Below are 19,184 nucleotides of genomic sequence, written 5' to 3'. Positions count from 1 at the left end.
GTTCAAAACCTTGACACAAGCCATAACCTCTGCACGAAGCACTGTTGGTAAAGTTGTTTTAAGGACTTTACAAGAAACTGTAATATAAATACACCCAGCTCAAAATATTAGGTTATATTTACAGAGTGCTCTAGATTGTTAAGGACTTCACGAAGCATTAACTTGTATTGTTCCACTATAGTCACATCATTTCACTACTAGTTAAAGCAAGGATTACATATGCACTCACATGGCCTATTACTGTATGTTAGAGCATAATGTATTGCTAGATAAAGGAGATGGATCGACTACTGTGAAGTCAAGGCATAATATACGACTTAAAACAATCAACCCAGTCCTGAATAGAGAGACATAAATACACACATTTGATTGTCTATTCTTCACACAGTTTCAATCACAATCAACAGTTATTACGGTCAATTCATTCAAATTAAATCTGCAATTTGAGATTTGCAATGTCCCTGCCCTCACCTACAAAGTCATTAATTTAGTTAGGCCTTAAGATTGTTCCCACTGTCCTCACAAAGAATATTGGTTCATCAACTCTTAAAAACACAAAATATGATCACTTTGACAAAGATGGCATCTTTTAAAACATTTGTAAGATGTCCCACAACCAGGAGTGGGTGCACTTCAGTACATATAAAGCATCCACCGTGAGCAGTTCCTCTGGGGGTATCCTTACCCTAATCCACATATACATACAGTATTACCAGCAGGGTCAGTGGGATACAGAACACCCGGAATCACAATGTTGTGTAGATGTAAAACACGCAATACTATTTAGAACAAAAAAATACAAAGACCAGAACACATGTCAACATTTCTAAAAGTCCTTCATCCTAGACACATTCAGTACAAACTTGCACATATGAACAGGCTACATCTCCATAAATGTGATCTCAATGTTCCTTGCTCTGTTCGTCTGTACCAGAACAAAAAAATACAGGAAGTTAAATTGACTGCGAGGGTGTTTTATGAAATAAGATATATGATAGCGTATGCTAGATAAGATGAACAAGATCACACATTCAACTGAGATACATTGGTGCGCCATTCTGTGAATGAGTGTGCAGTGGACCCAATTATTAAGGCGGCAACATCTTTTGACAAATGTGTTGCCACATTTAAGTTTCAAACAGACAATAGAACATAAATGATGAGTCAGCCAATACCTGAGATGTGCTATGGACGCTGACCTCGACCAGCACCCGTTTTTCAGTATTTCGTTCAATTATCAAAACGTACCACCATGTTAGTAACGTACCACTGTGCAATTTGTCTGTCACTCACAAGGCCAGATATACTAGAAGTACAACACCTATAAACGTCGCATTCATACTCTTTAACCGTTCACAAATAGCACCCACACCAACTACATTGCCTTCAGAAAGTATTCACACCTCTTGACCTTTTCCACATTTAGTTGTGTTACAGCCTGAATTTCAATAAATTAGCAAAGAAAAATGTAAAAACACGTTTTCACTTTGTTATTATGGGGTATTGTGTGTAGATGGGTGAGACATAATCTATTTAATCCATTTTGAATTCAGACTGTAACAACAAAATGTGGAATTTGTCAAGAGGTATGAATATTTTCTGAAGAAACTGTAAATCAAAAGTCCTTCGATTAAAAAAAAAAATAGTAAAAAACAAATACCTTCAATCTTCATTCAAAAGTCCATGTGGTTCGGTGTTGTGTATTAGTGAGATACACTGAGGATGGTTACTTTACATATTCTACGGGCGAGAGAGACAACTGAACTTTAATGACATTGTGGAACTGAACTGTGTTGGGAATGTGTTTCAGGAGTATCTGAGTTCATAAACGTAATAACCGGTTGACCTGCAGTAACGAATAAGCCTAAGCTTTTGGTCCTTTTTCTTTCAAGTTCATGTTAAAAAAAAGATCAATCAATTGAATTTATTAAATTGTTGTTCTCTTTGTGTGTCAGATCTGTAGTGTTAAAAAAAAAAAAATCCATATCTAAACAGACAGTGCTACCTGTACGTATTGCAAATAAAACACCCACCAAACCCTGTACAGTATGTGCTGGTGGCCACAGATACCAAGTCACACAGTCAAGAGCATTTACCAAACACGGGTGCAAGATTTCAAACCACGCTGAATTCAAAACCAGAAAAACACTTCATTAATATCAAATCAATGCTCTTGATGACTGTCGACAGAGGTAGATCTCTGAGCCAGTCTGTGTATTGGTACACTCAGGGGGATAGGGCTCTGGGTCCAGGCCTTGAGGGACTCTCGCCAAGGGAGACCCACAAGTAAAGAGGCTGCAGTGCTCATCCGTGGAGTGGGTACAGTGATTGGTTATGTCACTAGGGGGTAGTCGGAGAGAGGGTATGGTAAGATAGAAGCCCTAAATGTCAGTCTTGGTCTCAGAATGTCACCTCCATCAGGCCAGGTCAGGCCGTGCCTCCATCTCTCCCCGGGAGGCAGTGCGGGCTCGCATGTACTCACTGGTCTGGACCGCCACTGAGCGCCCGTCACCCATACGCCATCTCTTCACCGCCAGGAAGGTGTTCACAGCGTACACACACGTCACCAGGAAGCCAAAGACCTGCACAGGAAGTGACAGAAACATGATTCAACACAACAGAATTTCTGTTACTATAACCTTAAAATAAATGTAGGTTTCCAAGTGGTACAGGAGGAAATGACACCTCCCTCCAGTCCTTCCTAATACTCTCACTAGTAAATGCATCTCAAATAGGGACTACTGTATAATTACAGCAAGATATTTAGCTGATTAAACAGTAACACACAAAGTGTCTAATCCCTCTCCAAATCGCAGCCCTTTATACAGTCTACGCGCCTAAAGAAATAGACAAGAGTGGAATTTAACAAATACACACCTCCCACGACTCCCTCCATCCCTCCCCAGCAGGAGAGCCCAGGGATTTAACTGGCCCCTTCCAGGCCTGAAAAAGCCCAGGATATTAAATAGAAACTTCCTGCTGAGAACATCTGTACCATATACGACTCAGCACAAATCCCCAGGCCACCGGCCGGGCGCCCGTAGTACACAGTTCTGCTGATCCAGCCTCATGCACAACCACAGGAATCAAGGGACCAGCAGTACGTGCGAGGGCGTGCATGCTTTCTTATGTGTAAGGAAACGAGCAAGCCTTGCTAGACAATTCACATAATCTGAAAGAGATCATGGAGCGAGCGGTGCAGAGAATGAAAGGGAGAGACGTCAAAAATGGGTTGAGGGTTACAAAGAGGGTTAATAGTCAAAAGAGAAAGAGACCGAGAGAAAGAGAACGGTAGAGCGAAAAAAAGAATTAAACAGAGAGCGAAACGAGAGAGAAACCAATGAGGTGTGACCTCTCTCTCTCTCCTCTCTCCAATGAGGGGATTGGGGCTGAACTCCAGGGTAAACATCCATGTCACAGCTCAGAGCTGACAAGACAGGAATCAGAAATCAGCTCATAACCTCCAGGGAGGGACTGAGACAGTAAATAGTGTGGATGTGGCAGCAGCAGGGTGGCCAATGGAGCCATGAACATTCACTGTGGCTCTGCTCACACATCAAGCTCCCAGCACTTCCCTAAACATGAACACTTTGCACCTGGGCTGGCCAATTACTGCCTGGCCAACTGATCCTCAAACCTCTCACACTGTCAAGCAGCTTGATGTAGCAGCAATTCTATTTTGGATTTATTATACCGTAGGTGGGGAGGAAATGCCATATGGACTTGGTGTAATGCAGTTCAGGCTACCTTCCACAGGGAGGCAGCAGTTAACAGGAAATGCAGTATAACGTGAACAGACAAAGAAAAGAAAATCAACAGAAAAACTTCAGGGAGGCTTGTAGCTAATAGCTAAATGTCTTGCATTCGATTTGATTATTGAACATATCTCTGAACATTACATTTTATAGTAAAGGTCTCTGATGTATATTTTAGATACATATAGGCAACTCTTCAAACAACAGAAATCCAGTGGGTCATGTAACACCAGCCACTGTTCTTTGCGTAGCACAATAATGGATCAAAGAACTCTTTCACAGAGACGGGAGTAGGGAAGGGAGGATGAGGGGGTGAAAGGAGAAAGACCAGACCTCAGCCTATGTTTCAGTGGTATACATCTGAGACAGACTAATGAACAGGGTGGTCACTCCTGAGAAGGCCCAGGTCAGGGGTCACAGGGAGTGACCAGGATGAGGATGCAGTGGGGCGGGACGGGGAACCCACCACTGCTGCGATCTCGGCTCCGGACTTGTGGTTGAGAGCAGCCAGGACCACAGAAGCCAGGAAGAAGAAGAAGGTGCTGGCTGCTGTGTTGACCAGGTCCTGTGGCGACAGACAGACAGACCACGCATATTAATTAACAGGTCATGTTTAGACTGATAGTTACTGTACATATTGTATGTAGCAAGGAGTTAGTACTAGTTTATCTCACCATGTTGTGCAGAGACAACGTTGAGTAATGTTTTAGGGTCATATGATTTAACAACTTTAAAAACCATCCCCACCCTAAAAGAAAACAAAAAACAGCACTATTTCTCAAAGGAACCTCAGATCACTCATCCAGCAATTATTTACAATGAATGTCAATGCGTAAAATGGCTTCGGTATACCACCCCTGCCTTGTCACAACACAACTGATTGGCTCAAATGCATTAAGAAGGAAAGAAATTCCACAAATTAACAAGGCACACATTAATTAAAATGCATTCCAGGTGACTACCTCATGTAGCTGGTTGAGAAAATACCAAGAGTGTGCAAAGCTCTCATCAAGGCAAAGGGTGGCTATTTTGAAGAATCTCAAATATAAAATATATTTTTATTTGTTTAACACTTTCTTGGTTACTACATGATTCCATGTGTGCTATTTCATAGTTTTGATGTCTTCACTGTTATTCTACAATGTAGAAAATAGTAAAAATAAAGAAAAACCCTGGAATGAGTAGGTGTGTTCACACTTTTCACTGGTACGGTATGCTCATGCTGTATTTCAGAATTGTAATATTTAAGTAACATATAAAGATATAATTTTTTGAGTTTCTGTCATATCAAAGTTGCATATTTAGAGTCTCTGTAACCCACATCATTGTCATACTTGTCAATCCATCAGCTATCTACATTTTTGGAATTGTTTGTGCTGTTCTCTGTTGATAGTAATTGGCGCTGAAGCCAATCACTGAAGGTCCTTGTACAAGGAACTTATTATTCACATGAACATAGGACACTGTGTCTCCGTGAGCTTTCAAGATGTGTTGTTCTGGCTGGCTGACCAGTCCTTCAGTGTATGCTTAATAAATGTTTCAGCATGACTGGGGCAAGGCCTCCCATGTGAATTGTTGTGATGGGAGTCATAACCCACATCGTCTCACATGACACCAACTCTCTCCCACAGACTCACTGGAGAACCAGACTCAAGACTGAACACTAGCCAAGCGAGACCCTCAAAACCAGAACACTGGCCAAACCAGACTCAAGTCTCCATTTTTTGCACCAACACACATGTACAGCTCAGACCACCAAACCACACATATACTGGAATCAATCAGAGACAAATCAAGCCTGAGTCTCACACTTGGCTTCAGATGTAGGGCAAATCCGTTCTAATGCCTCACTCCCTGTATGTGTGGCAGGTATAGAGAGTGTGTCTGAGTGTGATCTGTTCGGCAAGATGTGTGAAGAGAAAGCAAACGGTGCTCAGTGGGATGTAAAACTGTGAAAAGTGCTGTTTTTCCTGGGGTTTAATCTGTCTGATGTGTTTCTACAGCGGCGCTAGGCTATCTCCCACTGGACACACCGCCATCACCAACACAATAGTAACAGCACAGCATACACTGGTCCAACTGGAGTTACTGGACTGATTTATCAGCGTCAATACTGCCATGCTCCCTCTACTACACACACCAGATCCAGCTCACCCTAGATCCATCTCACCCCAGATCCAGCTCACCCTAGATCCATCTCACCCAGATCCATCTCACCCTAGATCCATCTCACCCTAGATCCATCTCACCCAGATCCAGCTCACCCTAGATCCATCTCACCCTAGATCCAGCTCACCCCAGATCCAGCTCACCCCAGATCCAGCTCACCCCAGATCCAGCTCACCCTAGATCCAGCTCACCCTAGATCCAGCTCACCCTAGATCCAGCTCACCCCAGATCCAGCTCACCCCAGATCCAGCTCACCCTAGATCCAGCTCACCCTAGATCCAGCTCACCCAGATCCAGCCCACCCCAGATCCAGCTCACCCCAGATCCAGCTCACCCTAGATCCAGCTCACCCTAGATCCAGCTCACCCCAGATCCAGCTCAGCCTAGATCCAGCTCACCCTAGATCCAGCTCACCCTAGATCCAGCTCACCCTAGATCCAGCTCACCCTAGATCCAGCTCACCCCAGCACAATACTCTCTGGGAGAAACCATTCCCACATTCCACATGCACAGCAGCGGTTTGTAAAGCAGTAGCAAAAGATGGAGCGCCTGCCTTTAAATACCCCAGTCAAACCGCTGCCTCTCGCTTTCTCTCTCTCTCTCTCTCTCTCTCTCTCTCTCTCTCTCTGCAGAGTGACACACTTCTCCAACCCCTCCTTCAACCTCAGCCCCGAGGCAGAGAGGCAGGCAGGCAGGCCGCTTAGACTTACTGGCTTCTCTGGGAGACGGGGAGATGTCAGCAAGCTCAGCATTTGGCAGAGCAGGCCGGGACTCTCTGGAAGCCAGAAAGTGTGAGTGTGTTAGGAGTGGTCTTTCGATGAGGAGGGCTGTCGAGGCTCTAGTAGCTATATCCCCTTCAAATGGCTCTACCAAATGTTTTCAGCTGCGTGTTTATGCTGATTTAGACAAGGATTAAGGCAACAGGAAGCACGCATATCCAGACAAACTCTCTGAAGTGGGGGTAGACTTCATGGAAGAAGAGTTACCAAAAACACATTGCAGAATACATTCAGTTCAACACTCTTTTCGGGGGGGGGGTGTAAAATCGATAAAAAGAGAAGCATAATTATTGCACGTCTTCTGCTTGGGTGGCAAAATACAGGGCTAAAACAACTGCAGTGAAAAACTTTTCATGGAACACCCTCTGAGATAACTGAGTGAAAATAATTTGAATGTAAGAGAGGAGGTTAATCACAATAGCAATGACTGGACCCTGCTAGGTAAAACAGCACGGGGCCTGACAGAGACGTGCCTTGGCACAGACAGCAGAAACTACTAATGCACACACAGACAGGACGGCATTGCACACTATTTCAACAGATGCCAAGATTCAAGGAAAATAAACCATACAGCTACATATTCAAGAGGAATGCACGGTTTAATCAGTAGTCAAGCAAAGTAAATAAATAATACATTGTTTGTGATTTGCCACAGGTTCATCCATCAAAACAGAAACCTTCGCTCCACACAAGCCAACACACTGCCTGATTTCCATAAAGAGCTGGCGCAGCAGGATCTGCAGTAAAGTGAGAAAGGGATAACCTGCAAACCAGATCAGCATACAGTATGCTCTCACACTCAAAGGGAGACTCTACTTGGCACATGGTCAAAGATCCAGTCAAGAGGCCACTTCAGGTTCTTCCACAGGCTGCTATTCCACTCGTGCATGTACTGAGATTTCTGTTCCCAGCCTCCTCATTTCTGAGCAAAAACTTTCCCAGCATTCATTGGGCCAGCACTCACCCACATTGAAAACTGGCAGTGTGTGTGGTCACCCTTCTCTGTGCTGTCTCTCCCTGGCATGACAGTTGGTCATTTGAAAGTCTTTGTGTGGAGAGACAACAGAGCAAGCCAGCTGAGACAATGCATGGCCGTTGTGGCAACGCCACAAAAAGAGAGCCAGTCTCTGCCTAGCACAAGACAGACCAACGCCACCCAATCCAGAGACACGGCGTCACACAGATCACCGAGGGGGCAGGGAGAGAAAAAGAACACTAATAATACTGAACTCACTCCCCTCAGCTAGAGCCAACAATGTATCGGAATAATCAAATGACCTCTAACCAAATGTGACATTTCCAGGAGCCTTCACTCACCAACTCTTTCGTAAAGGTTACCTCAGAGAGCTTTATTTAGAGCATTACCAAACATACCACCGAACACAGGTTTGAGATGACAGGGTCAAATAGCACATCGTTAGAATGAGATATGGACATATTGAATTATGGAGATACAAAGATGTTGTGTTGACATGGTGCAGCGTTCCCATCTTTTTCGAGGGTCCTGCATACCCACCACTGACATTTGCTATGACCGCATTTTTTTGGACTCATTTGTCACCCACATTTTATAGGCAAGTGCACTTTAAGCAAATTCAGTTTACCCTCAGTTCAACTGATCAACTTTTATTTGATCAAACGTCATGTCAAGTTGCTCTTGTACCTATATAATAGCACTGTATTTAAACTAGTCACAAAACTTTAGTCTCAAAACAAAGAGACCAACCCTTATCGACATCTAAACCAGACTCTTGCCTCCAGTAAGAGGATGTGATTGGTCGGTGTGCGTTGGTGGTATACACACCGTCAGGCTCCAGTTGACGTGGGGCACTTTGGTGTGCAGACTCAGGCTGAAGACGAGGAGGAGGACGCCGGTGACTACAAAGGCACTGCAGCTCACAAACTCAAAGAAGTAGACCCCTCCGCAGGGTAGGCACAGCATGATGGTCTCTATGCAGATGAAGGCTATGAGGGCCAAGGCCTGCAGAGAGGGAGGAGGAAGAGGGACAGGTCAAGAACAGCCTTAAAATAAAACTATAAACATACAGTCCTACTGTAGAGTGGGTAGAGTGTGTGTCGTTATGATACTACCCACATCAACCCATACAAATCCATTCAGTCAGAAGGAGTATAGCCAACGTTCGTGAAAACCACAATTGACACAGGACCGCTTGCGTTTCTATATTGTCAATTCGTCATTTGAGGCATGCCAGGGGTTAGCCATTTAGTCACGATAACTATAGATCAACTAGTGACACTAACCACGTTTCCTTCACCGTACACCAACGTTTCCAGAACTTTGATGAGACTGAGGTGACTGGTGCTGATGGAGTGGCATTGCCTTGGGAAGTGAGTGAGAGGAGCCCACAACCTCACTGCGAACAGTTAACTGATATATTTACCCTCCCATTCATCACTCCACCACAGTGATGGGGGAGAACTCGGAGGTTAATGTGTTATTTAGGGTCTCCGTTGCAATCAGCCCGACTCTCCACAAACCTCAGACCAGCAGATTGCAGGTTGGTCCGCGTGAGCCTGGGGGGAAATAGAACCACCGCCATCACCACGCATACACATTCCAGGCTTTGTCCCATCTGGGCCGGGCTCAGACCGGATCTAGTTGCCTGACAGATCTAAATAAAGAATCTGTTCCTTCTGGGATAATGGGCCCAGTCCAGCTTGTATCATCAAAAAATGTATGAGCTCTGTGACAGGAAGTCTGAGAATTACAGGCATGCTAATGCACACACTTAGCACCCTTGACATGTATACATTCACACCACCTTGAGAAAGCTAACAGGTGGGTAATGGACCATTCCCTAGTCACATCACTCAGTGCCTGAGGAAGAGAGAGAGATACAACTATTTTGGTATCATCATCAAAAGTGACATCACACACACACACACACATACACACGGAATCTCTTTCCTTTCTTTCTCTCTCTCCTCCCACCACTTTTCAAAAGGCCCGTTCCTAAGGGGAGCCTTCAGGTGTCTTATGCAGATGCTTGGTTTCACAGCTTTGACAGGGAAGTCACATGACTTCACGACAGTCTACGGCTCCCCACATGGGACTTGGGACAGCCAAACGTCTGAGGATCTGCTTACAGGCCAGAACTCTGAAAGCACCAAGTCTGGGATTTAACCTAAAGAATCCATCCCTAACGAACCTTATCAAGAAGCCATGAGACACACAGATTTGCACACGCGTACACTTCATGCTGTTTCTATAATGTCCTGCTCAGATTTCTTGTCTGTTTTCCATGCTCTTTTGAAATGCAGATTGAGCCAGGCCTCTCTGTGAAGAGCCAGCTCCTGTTTTGTACTGGTTAAATGGAAAGGGTGATTGACAGACAACGATTTCCATGGCAACAGTGGGACTTGAATATGCAGATTCGCCTCCCTTTTTAGCCGTGATATTATCTTTAGACAGAGCAAAACATCTCACCTCTGTACAATTATCTGTAATGGCGTTGGAGACAATATGAATCCTATGATTTATGTGTAAAAAATTACCATAATTATGAAGTTGGACAAAAGACCAATCCGTCTGTAATATTAAAAATGTTAATGGGGCAGTGTCAAGGCCCAATCCATCCTGTCTTTTTCTGGGTCAAACACACTGCTGATCAGAAGCCACTCTTTTCCCTCTCCATCCAAGTCATATATTATCCTGAAGAACAAGTTTGTGATACCTTAAGGATGAGTTAGTTATCCATCTGACAATGACAGTTTTCTACAGAATAGAAACCGTTTCCGATTCTGTCCACGTCCGAATTTGCTGCAAAACTGGCATCTTAGTTGCCTGAGATAGGAGACAACGGACATGAGAAGTGAAGGGAGTAAATAAACCAACCAGTATATTGGACCAGATGCTGATGGGAGCAGCAGGGAGCCATCTGGTCGTGTTTCTTCTGACCAGCTCCCCTCCTTTCCTCACCTCTCCTCCCCAGCCCCGGGCTGTGTCTTAAACCTGCCAGCCCGGTGAATGAACAGAACAGGGGACGGTAACAGGGCTTCTCATCACAACACTCCTCTGTTTCTGACACATAGAGTTGTTGAGGCAGGAGAGCACTTCGGCTACACTCCTGACAGGTTCTCTGGCTAACCACCCTTCACACGTTACACATCTGCTGCAATTACAGCCTTGCGAAGGCCAAACACTGCACTCAATCTCACGCGGACACACAAGCATGCACACAGTCACGTGCATGCAAACGTATTATTATTTCAGAGCGGCAAATCTTTGTCAAGGTCACACTTACAGTAGGTACCTCTGCGAGGAATTCATTCGGGCCTGTGTCTTTCTCTGTGGCAGCCAATTGAAACCGCATTAGAGCTGTGTTTGTCTGGGTACACACAGCGTGACATTACAACATGGACGTGTCCAGACTGGGGGTGGATGAAGTCATCGCTGAGTCGTGATAAAAGCAGCCCTTCCCGGGCTCAGTGTGGAGCAGGTGTCAGACAGGGAGGGGGGAGGGGATGGGGTTACTATGCATGCTGGGTAAGCGTGTAACTAATGATTATATGTCAACCTCCCCCCACCCTTCTCCAAATTCTCCCATTCTTCATCTCGGGGATTAGGTACATTGAGAGTTGCTTGCAATGGCCACTTGGGAGTCAGATTCCAGTCTTGTTCACCATCTGTTGTGGCCAGAAAATGAATGGAGAGAAACAGAGGAGTGCAAAAATAACCGTTTTTCTACTGTTTCTTGACGCCAGAGATGTCTGCAGAGCCAGAAACTCCGCCTGTCATGTGTGTTTGTTAAAGACCAGTCTGAGAGAAACACTAGAACAGAACACACAGTCTCTCCAGAATGGGGAAGTTCAAGCTGACACGGCGCAGCATCTGGTAAATTCATTTAGCTCCATACACAGCCTACAAAAAAGGGCCTTCAATAATATTTAACTTTCCCTTGTTAAAGCACCACAAAAAGATATCTACATTACAAGGTCCATTGACACAAGTGAATAGCTATGTAACAACTTAATCCAAACGGCAACACTCTACAAAAGAGATGAAAAGGGAGTTTTATTTTGGTATTATAAAGGCCACAGTGTAAATTACATTATGAACTGTCAAAATCTGATTGGTAAGAGCTGATTGGGTTAGAGCTGACTGGGTAAGAGCTGATTGGGTTAGATGACTTCAGCTCTGTGGAAATGCTTAGAGGAGATGAGATCCACAAAAAGCCTGTTGTCACGAGACTTTTCACACCCGTGTAAAGTTTCATCATAGACTGACACAAAGAAAGGTTCTCTGAAAGTGATAGCACCAGTATCCTGGGACTACTGCTTCTCCCAGTAACACCAAGTCAACCTTCAGAGTGTTTATGTTACAACATCCTCTACGGGACCAGAGACCAAGAGGGTGTGGCTGTAGGAACAGTTCCCATAGTAAAGTCCTCAGGTTGAGGTAAACATGCTGACGGGAGGAGGGTTTCACCTCAACTTAACTAATGTGACATATACTATTACACACAACCCTCCTGATTTGACCAGCAAGGTTAGCACCCGAACATTCCTCTTTACTAGCCCACAAAGTATGCTTTTTGATTTATAGCTGAAATCGGATGTGATTTTATGTAACTGAATAGCCAATTAGGGAAGGATAACTTTTCATCATCAAACTTCCCTTTAAACTAGGCTTAAGTCCATTATCACTAGTTTAATTTAATTCAACAATATCAATCATCAACTCTGCACTAATGCGGATTGAACTGGGATGATCCATTAACATTGAGAGTGCTTTTGTTCAGGGAAAAACTGGGCACATTTGCAGATGAGTTACAATGAGCGGTGTTTTGAGGCCCTTCAAGTCAGTCAATCATTGTCCAGCGGCAGTGGAAAAGGCTGTGGCATAAATACACTCCAAGGTCAACTGACAGTCAAACCGAGCCTAAACATGTGAGCTCTGCTATTGTAAAACTATCATGGTCAACCTTGAGCATATTTCCTCATTGAGCTGCCGTGAGTAAATGTAAGGAATGTGTTATCAACTCCTCTGTACTATCGTTCAAATGAAACCCCCTTACATAGGAAGCATAGCATAGCAAATCAAATCGTATGTCACATGCACCGAATACAACAGGTGTAGACCTTACAGTGAAATGCTTACTTACAAGCCCTTAACCAACAATGCAGTTTCAAAAAAATCCCTAAAAAAAGTAAGAGATAAGAATAACAAATAATTAAAGAGCAGCAGTAAATAACAATAGCGGGGCTATATACAGTGGGTACTGGTACAGAGTCAATGTGCGGGGGGCACCGGTGTCGAGGTAATTGAGGTAATTATGTACATGTCGGTAGCAGCAGCGTAGGGTAACCATTTGTGGGTAGCCATTTGATTAGCTTTTCAGGAGTCTTACGGCTTGAGGGTAGAAGCTGTTTAGAAGCCTCTTGGACCTAGACTTGGCGCTCCGGTACCGTTTGCTGTGCGGTAGCAGAGAGAACAGTCTATGACTAGGGTGGCTGGAGTCTTTGTCAATTTGTAGGGCCTTCCTCTGACACCGCCTGGTATAGAGGTCCTGGATGGCAGGAAGCTTGGCCCCAGTGATGTTCTGGGCTGTACGCACTACCCTCTGTAGTGCCTTGCGGTCGGAGGCCGAGCAGTTTCCATACCAGGCGGTGATGCAACCCATCAGGATGCTCTCGATGGTGCAGCTGTAAAAACCTTTTGAGGATCTAAGGACCCATGCCAAATCTTTTCAGTCTCCTGAGGGGGAATAGGATTTGTCGTGCCCTCTTCACGACTGTCTTGGTGTGCTTGGACCATGTTAGTTTGTTGGTGATGTGGACGCCAAGGAACTTAAAGCTAGGGCTGTGTGATATGGCCTAAAAGTAATATCTACATTTTTTCAGAGGTTTGGACGATTCACGATATATATCTTGATTTCTTGTTTTTCTCTAAACAAATAAAAAAAGCCCAAGACCTTTTATTAAAATAAAAGAATATACAAGGCCTCAAGGGCTATTTGTGCAAAACAAATGAACAACACAAATGAACAACACACACCCACACATCTATTCTATTGTTTAGGAATGTCTGACCAATAGCTGTTTGAATATGTAATTTATATCATCATTTTGATTGAAAATGTATTAATTTAGTTAATTTGTTATAATTAAAACAGCCTGTGGATATTTGCTATTGGATTGGCAGAATGACACAACTACTAACACAGCCTACAGCTGGCCTGAACATAACTTTTTGAATGCACTTGGATTATCCAATGTCACACTTACCGATGGCGAGGTGAAGCCTGTGCCCAAAGCACTGCAGGCGGGTCCAGTTGTTCAAGAGCAATGCTTTTATCATGTTACTCCTGCTGTCAGTTGTCACGCACACCTGTCGGTCTTCGCTCATCTTCCACGATGCCAGAGAGTCTTTGAGACCCTGGGCTATTACTTCACCCGTATGATCATCGGGGAAGTAAGACTTCTGGAGGCAGACATTTAGCAATGTCCAGTCTTCATTTATGTAGTGGATTGTCAAACTTAGGTATAGCGCTGATGTTCTGCTTGACCATAGATTGGCTGTGGTGGAAAAATATGAAACACTAGCCAGCTTCTCTGCTACTCTTTCGCGGGTAGCAGTGTATAATCGCGGCAGGGCTTCTTCCGTGAAACATAAGACCTCTTAAACCCGAACCACTTCCATATTACTGAAAAAACATTGCTGCCCTTTTTGGGTATGATTTCATCCTCATGAGAGGCTGAGCTGGCTTCCTCACTTTCCATTTTGGTGGAACTCTTACCGCCGCTACATTTCTCCGGCGTGGTTACAATTTGTGACAGGCTGTCTAGGGTTGTGATTGGTGGATAACCTCTGTGCACGTGTTGTCACGTAATTGGGACATGATTCGACAATGGGCTGACAGAGAAGAGACAGTGAGATGCTGCATTTGTATAACGTTACAACATTATAACAGAACCTTGCTTCTTTGCGATAGACATTTTCCATATCGCGCTAAAACATAAAGTCGAATATATCGAGAAAAAAAACACTTGATATATCGCCCCGCCCTACTTGAAGCTCTCAACCTGCTCCACTACAGCCCCGTCGATGAGAATGGGGGCGTGCTCAGTCCTCCTTTTCCTGTAGTCCACAATCATCTCCTTTGTCTTGATCACGTTGAGGGAGAGGTTGTTGTCCTTGTACCACACGGTCAGTCTCTGACCTCCTCCCTATAGGCTGTCTCATCGTTGTCGGTGATCAGCCCTACCACTGCTGTGTCATCAGCAAACTTAATGATGGTGTTGGAGTCGTGCCTGGCCGTGCAGTCATGAGTGAACAGGGACTGAGCACGCAACCCTGAGGGGCCCCCATGTTGAGGATCAGCGGGGCGGATGTGTTGTTACCTACTCATACCACCTGGGGGCGGCCCATCAGGAAGTCCAGGATCCAGTTGCAGAGGGAGGTGTTTAGTCCCAGGGTCCTTAGCTTAGTGATGAGCTTTGAGGGCACTATGGTGTTGAATACTGAGTTGTAGTCAATGAATAGCATTCTCACATAGGTGTTCCTTTTGTCCAGGTGGGAAAGAGCAGTGTGGAGTGCGATTGAGATTGCGTCATCTGTGGATCTGTTGGTGCAGTATGCAAATTGGAGTGGATCTAGGGTTTCTGGGATAATGGTGTTGATGTGAGCCATGACCAGCCTTTCAAAGCATTTCATGGCTACAGACGTGAGTGCTACGGGTCGGTAGTCATTTAGGCAGGTTACCTTAGTGTTCTTGGGCACAGGGACTATGGTGGTCTGCTTGAAACATGTTGGTATTAGAGACTCAGTCAGGGAGAGGTTGAAAATGTCAGTGAAGACACTTGCCAGTTGGTCAGCGCATGCTCGGTGTACACGTCCTGGTAATCCGTCTGGCCCAGCGGCCTTGTGAATGTTGACCTGTTTAAAGGTCTTACTCACATCGGCTGTGGAAAGCGTGATCACACATTCGTCCGGAACAGCTGGTACTCTCACGCATGTTTCAGTATTACTTGCCTCGAAACGAGCATAGAAGTTATTTAGCTCATCTGGAAGGCATCTCTCGGCTGTGAAAGCTAGACTAATAAAGTTATACAGTGGCTAGGTCCATGAAGCCAACAGGGCTTGGTTGGCAGACATGATGAAGGTGAGATAAGGTGAGATAATAACATTCAGACGTCCTGCCCAGTGCAGGTAGACTGGCATGAATAGGAAAGATTGGAAAGACCTGTCGCATTCACACATGTAATTTTTTAAGAACAAATTGTCATTTACAATGACGGCCTAGGAACAGTGGGTTAACTGCCTTGTTCAGGGGCAGAACGACAGATTTTTACCTTGTCATCTCGGGGATTCAATCTAGCAACCTTTCGGTTACTACAATGCTCTAACCACTAGGCTACCTGCCATAATGTCACTGGGAGTTGTGCCGTCTCCACTGCACATTTACATTTGCCCTGGGTAATGGTGGTGAAAGACATGACTTCCTGTTTGACCTCAGTGTTTTGTTTGTTTTTATGTAACCTCTAGTTGGTCAGCTTCCTCCAACTATGACATTGTAATTACAGGCTTATTTTTGTCAGTATCATCTGACTGAGAAGTAAACATCCACCTGAGCATAGAGAGTTGCTCTCAGCACAGACTTTTACACGCAGGCTACAGATGTCTTTCTCAAAGACATATCGCCCCGGTGTGTGTGATTCTCTAGGTACACCTCTCCCACCGTTCTCCTTGTCAGACTGGTACTGTGCCTTTTCTGGCTTTGAATCCTCTGAACATCAAAACTCTTCGTACAATGAGTTCACTTAAAGAGTCTGTGTGTGTGTGTTGACCGCTGTACAGCACAACAGAAGCCAAATTACGTTCTATAAGCGCTAATGAAGCAATATTCAAACATGGCATCTTCTGAGTAGGGGGCTTAAGTTGTTTCCCTTCTCACTGTATGCACTTAATTACTTCCTTGGTTCCACTGGTTTGTGCAGACAGTGGAACCAAGTGCGAACCCCACTGTGCATACAGTGCTTCATCTGTAGGCTATGTGAGAGCACCATCTCTGACTGAGCAGTTTCGCACCAATAGATGGGACAAAACTCTGGCTGAGACGTTTCCTCTTGCAGCTGAATTATCATAGCTTTGGGAGCCATCATCTTCCTTTGTTGTTGTTGTTGTTGTTGTTTTCTCCCTCCTAGACATCTGGTTTTAGGTGTACTGGCTCAAACCCCACATTGAACTATGCCGTTTCCCCTTCCTGTAAACTGCTTAGAGAAATGTTGCTGATTTCTTGAAAAGAAACTATAGTCATACAATTGTTATAACTGGTGTTGATATGGAATTCTTTCTAGTAGAGGAATTTGTCATTATTTGGGCTACTTCCATTGCAATATTATGTACTGCCTTCATGTACATATCAACCTCATACCTCGTTAACTGATATGGTACTGTTACTCCCTGTATATAGCGCCCTTGTGTATTTTATTTTTAAACTCTGCATTGTTGGGAAGATCTCGGCAGCAAGCATTTCACGGTAAAGTCTTAAACCAGTTGTATTCGGCACGTGAGACAACATTTGATTTGAAAACATTTGAAAGTGTAGCATAGTGGACTGTGGGTGAGCCACATGCAAACTGGGTTACTATTATGTCACTGTGGCTAAAGAACCAGGCCATCTCTCAAAAACAGACAAGCACAGGCTACACGCGTACAAACGCAAACAGTGTAGGTTACATCGCACATCATTTAAGTTTTTATATGCACATCTTTAACACGTCAGTCGCCTAGTCATGCAGTCTGTTGAATGATTTGACTTAATTATTTAACTTACCACTTCAACGGCCTTTAATATGCCAAAGTGTGACTTCAGGTACTCAAAGTCACACCTAATGCCACCCAAAACATTCCTTGAGTGTACGGGCTCGGTGGTGGGCTGGTATGGGCTACTTGCTCCGGAGATCATGGAAGTGTTGGAGGCCTCGCCATGAAACCCCTCCGCCTCCTCACTGTTCCTCATGATTTCACTGTACGCTCCTACACGCACCGGAACTTTTAGTACAGTAGCCCAGTGGATTCCTCACCGTTTGGCTTTGAAAACAAAAAAAAACACTTTATGCAATACGCGAAAGGGAAAAAATAAAAACTCACTTTTGATGCGACGATCGCACAAGCTACTTTGTTGTGGCGAACATTTTTTTTTACCGGGTAACAATGCTTATTCCGCGAATATTCCTCGTTGATCAAATGCTGCTTCCATAAAGAATGTGATACAAATTGCCTTACAGTTGCGCACTAGTGTAAGGGACGATTCTGGTTTGTTCTGCACGCACCGAAAACACCTATTCATGGAGTTGGAGAAACAGGCGAGCTACATTCCGCTCCTTTGTGATACTTTTATGTAAATATCAAAATCCATCATGGCCAGAAGAAACGAGACATGTCGTTTTTACACCATGGCGTGTGTAGCCAAAAGTTCTGAGCTGAAATACAAATTATGTTACGGTTGCTGTAAATGTAAAGTCTTCGCCCCCAAAAAACAGCACATTCCTGTATGCACACGCTTTAAAACGTATTTAAATGCTTGAAGACGCCCATCGGATATAGTAACTTATGGTAGTTTTGGGCCCGGGGGCAGTCTTTACTATCCCCGTTGATCGAATTGTAAATAGTGAAGAGCTTTCCCGATGTGTGTATCATCGTTCGTTGATAGATACTGCGTAGGTTTGCCCAGCAGGGCGCGGAGAGTGGTGGTCTATGATCGTGACGTGTACACAGGTGTACACTGATGATGCTTTGGCAGGTAGGCCCCATCATCTCTATGGCTTGGCCTACTGTATAGTGTTTGCAATAGTAGCCCGATTACTGTAACATATTACAGTATTCTGTTCATCCACTATGCAGTGGTCGTTTGGAGTGGACAACATATACCACTAGGCTACAAATCTCCAAACAGGCCAATCAACATACATGAAACAGAACAGGCAAAAAAAATATGCTCCGACTTTTTAAAAAGGAATAAGTCCGAAAATAACCATTGGCTACATTAGTTACTCTGACCATCAGAGTAAGTCATGTCTACCAAAAGTGATGACAGACATTTAAAAATAAAACAAATAAAGACTGATCACTATCATCTGTTCAGCTCCAACGTTTACTTTGTGTGGGTTTGGATATAGGGCAAGAACAAATGAATTCCACTTAAGTGTCCTACTGTCCTTGTGTCTGGAAAAACACCGCACTGCCATCTCATGGTCAAGGGCAATTTGAAAACCTAAGTACTAAAGAGTACTGACCCTGAAAATCACTTGTGGGACAATTTAGCAGGGTTACACTCTTATTGCACTTCCACTTACAGTCCATTCACAACCAGTAGGTTGAGGGGTTTGATAAAATGACTAACCAATATGTACCCAATGGTGTCACTTCTAGAATTCACACTGAATACCAGTAAATTACAACAGCGAAACAGAGCAATATTCACCATGGATTTGACTTGCCTTCTAGACACACGTT

The 19,184-nt window shown here is 44.3% G+C and overlaps 1 protein-coding gene across 1 annotated transcript; it reads right to left on the bottom strand.

Annotated features, from left to right (window-relative positions):
- Nucleotides 1-2,128: 2,128 nt before the first annotated feature.
- LOC106561981 (CKLF-like MARVEL transmembrane domain-containing protein 4) lies at nucleotides 2,129-17,967 on the bottom strand. Its single transcript, XM_014126483.3, has 4 exons — nucleotides 17,503-17,967; nucleotides 8,508-8,684; nucleotides 4,222-4,320; nucleotides 2,129-2,582 (listed from the first exon to the last, which is right to left on the bottom strand). The coding sequence occupies exons 1-4, from the start codon at nucleotides 17,686-17,688 to the stop codon at nucleotides 2,418-2,420; spliced, it is 627 nt and encodes a 208-aa protein (XP_013981958.1). The 5' UTR covers nucleotides 17,689-17,967; the 3' UTR covers nucleotides 2,129-2,417.
- Between the last annotated feature and the right edge of the window lie 1,217 nt (nucleotides 17,968-19,184).

Source organism: Salmo salar, chromosome 11 (genome assembly GCF_965601325.2).
Source record: "Salmo salar chromosome 11, fSalSal1, whole genome shotgun sequence".
Lineage (NCBI taxonomy): Eukaryota > Metazoa > Chordata > Actinopteri > Salmoniformes > Salmonidae > Salmo > Salmo salar.
Note: the sequence above shows the minus strand (reverse complement) of the source record. Positions and strands in the feature narration are given on the sequence as shown.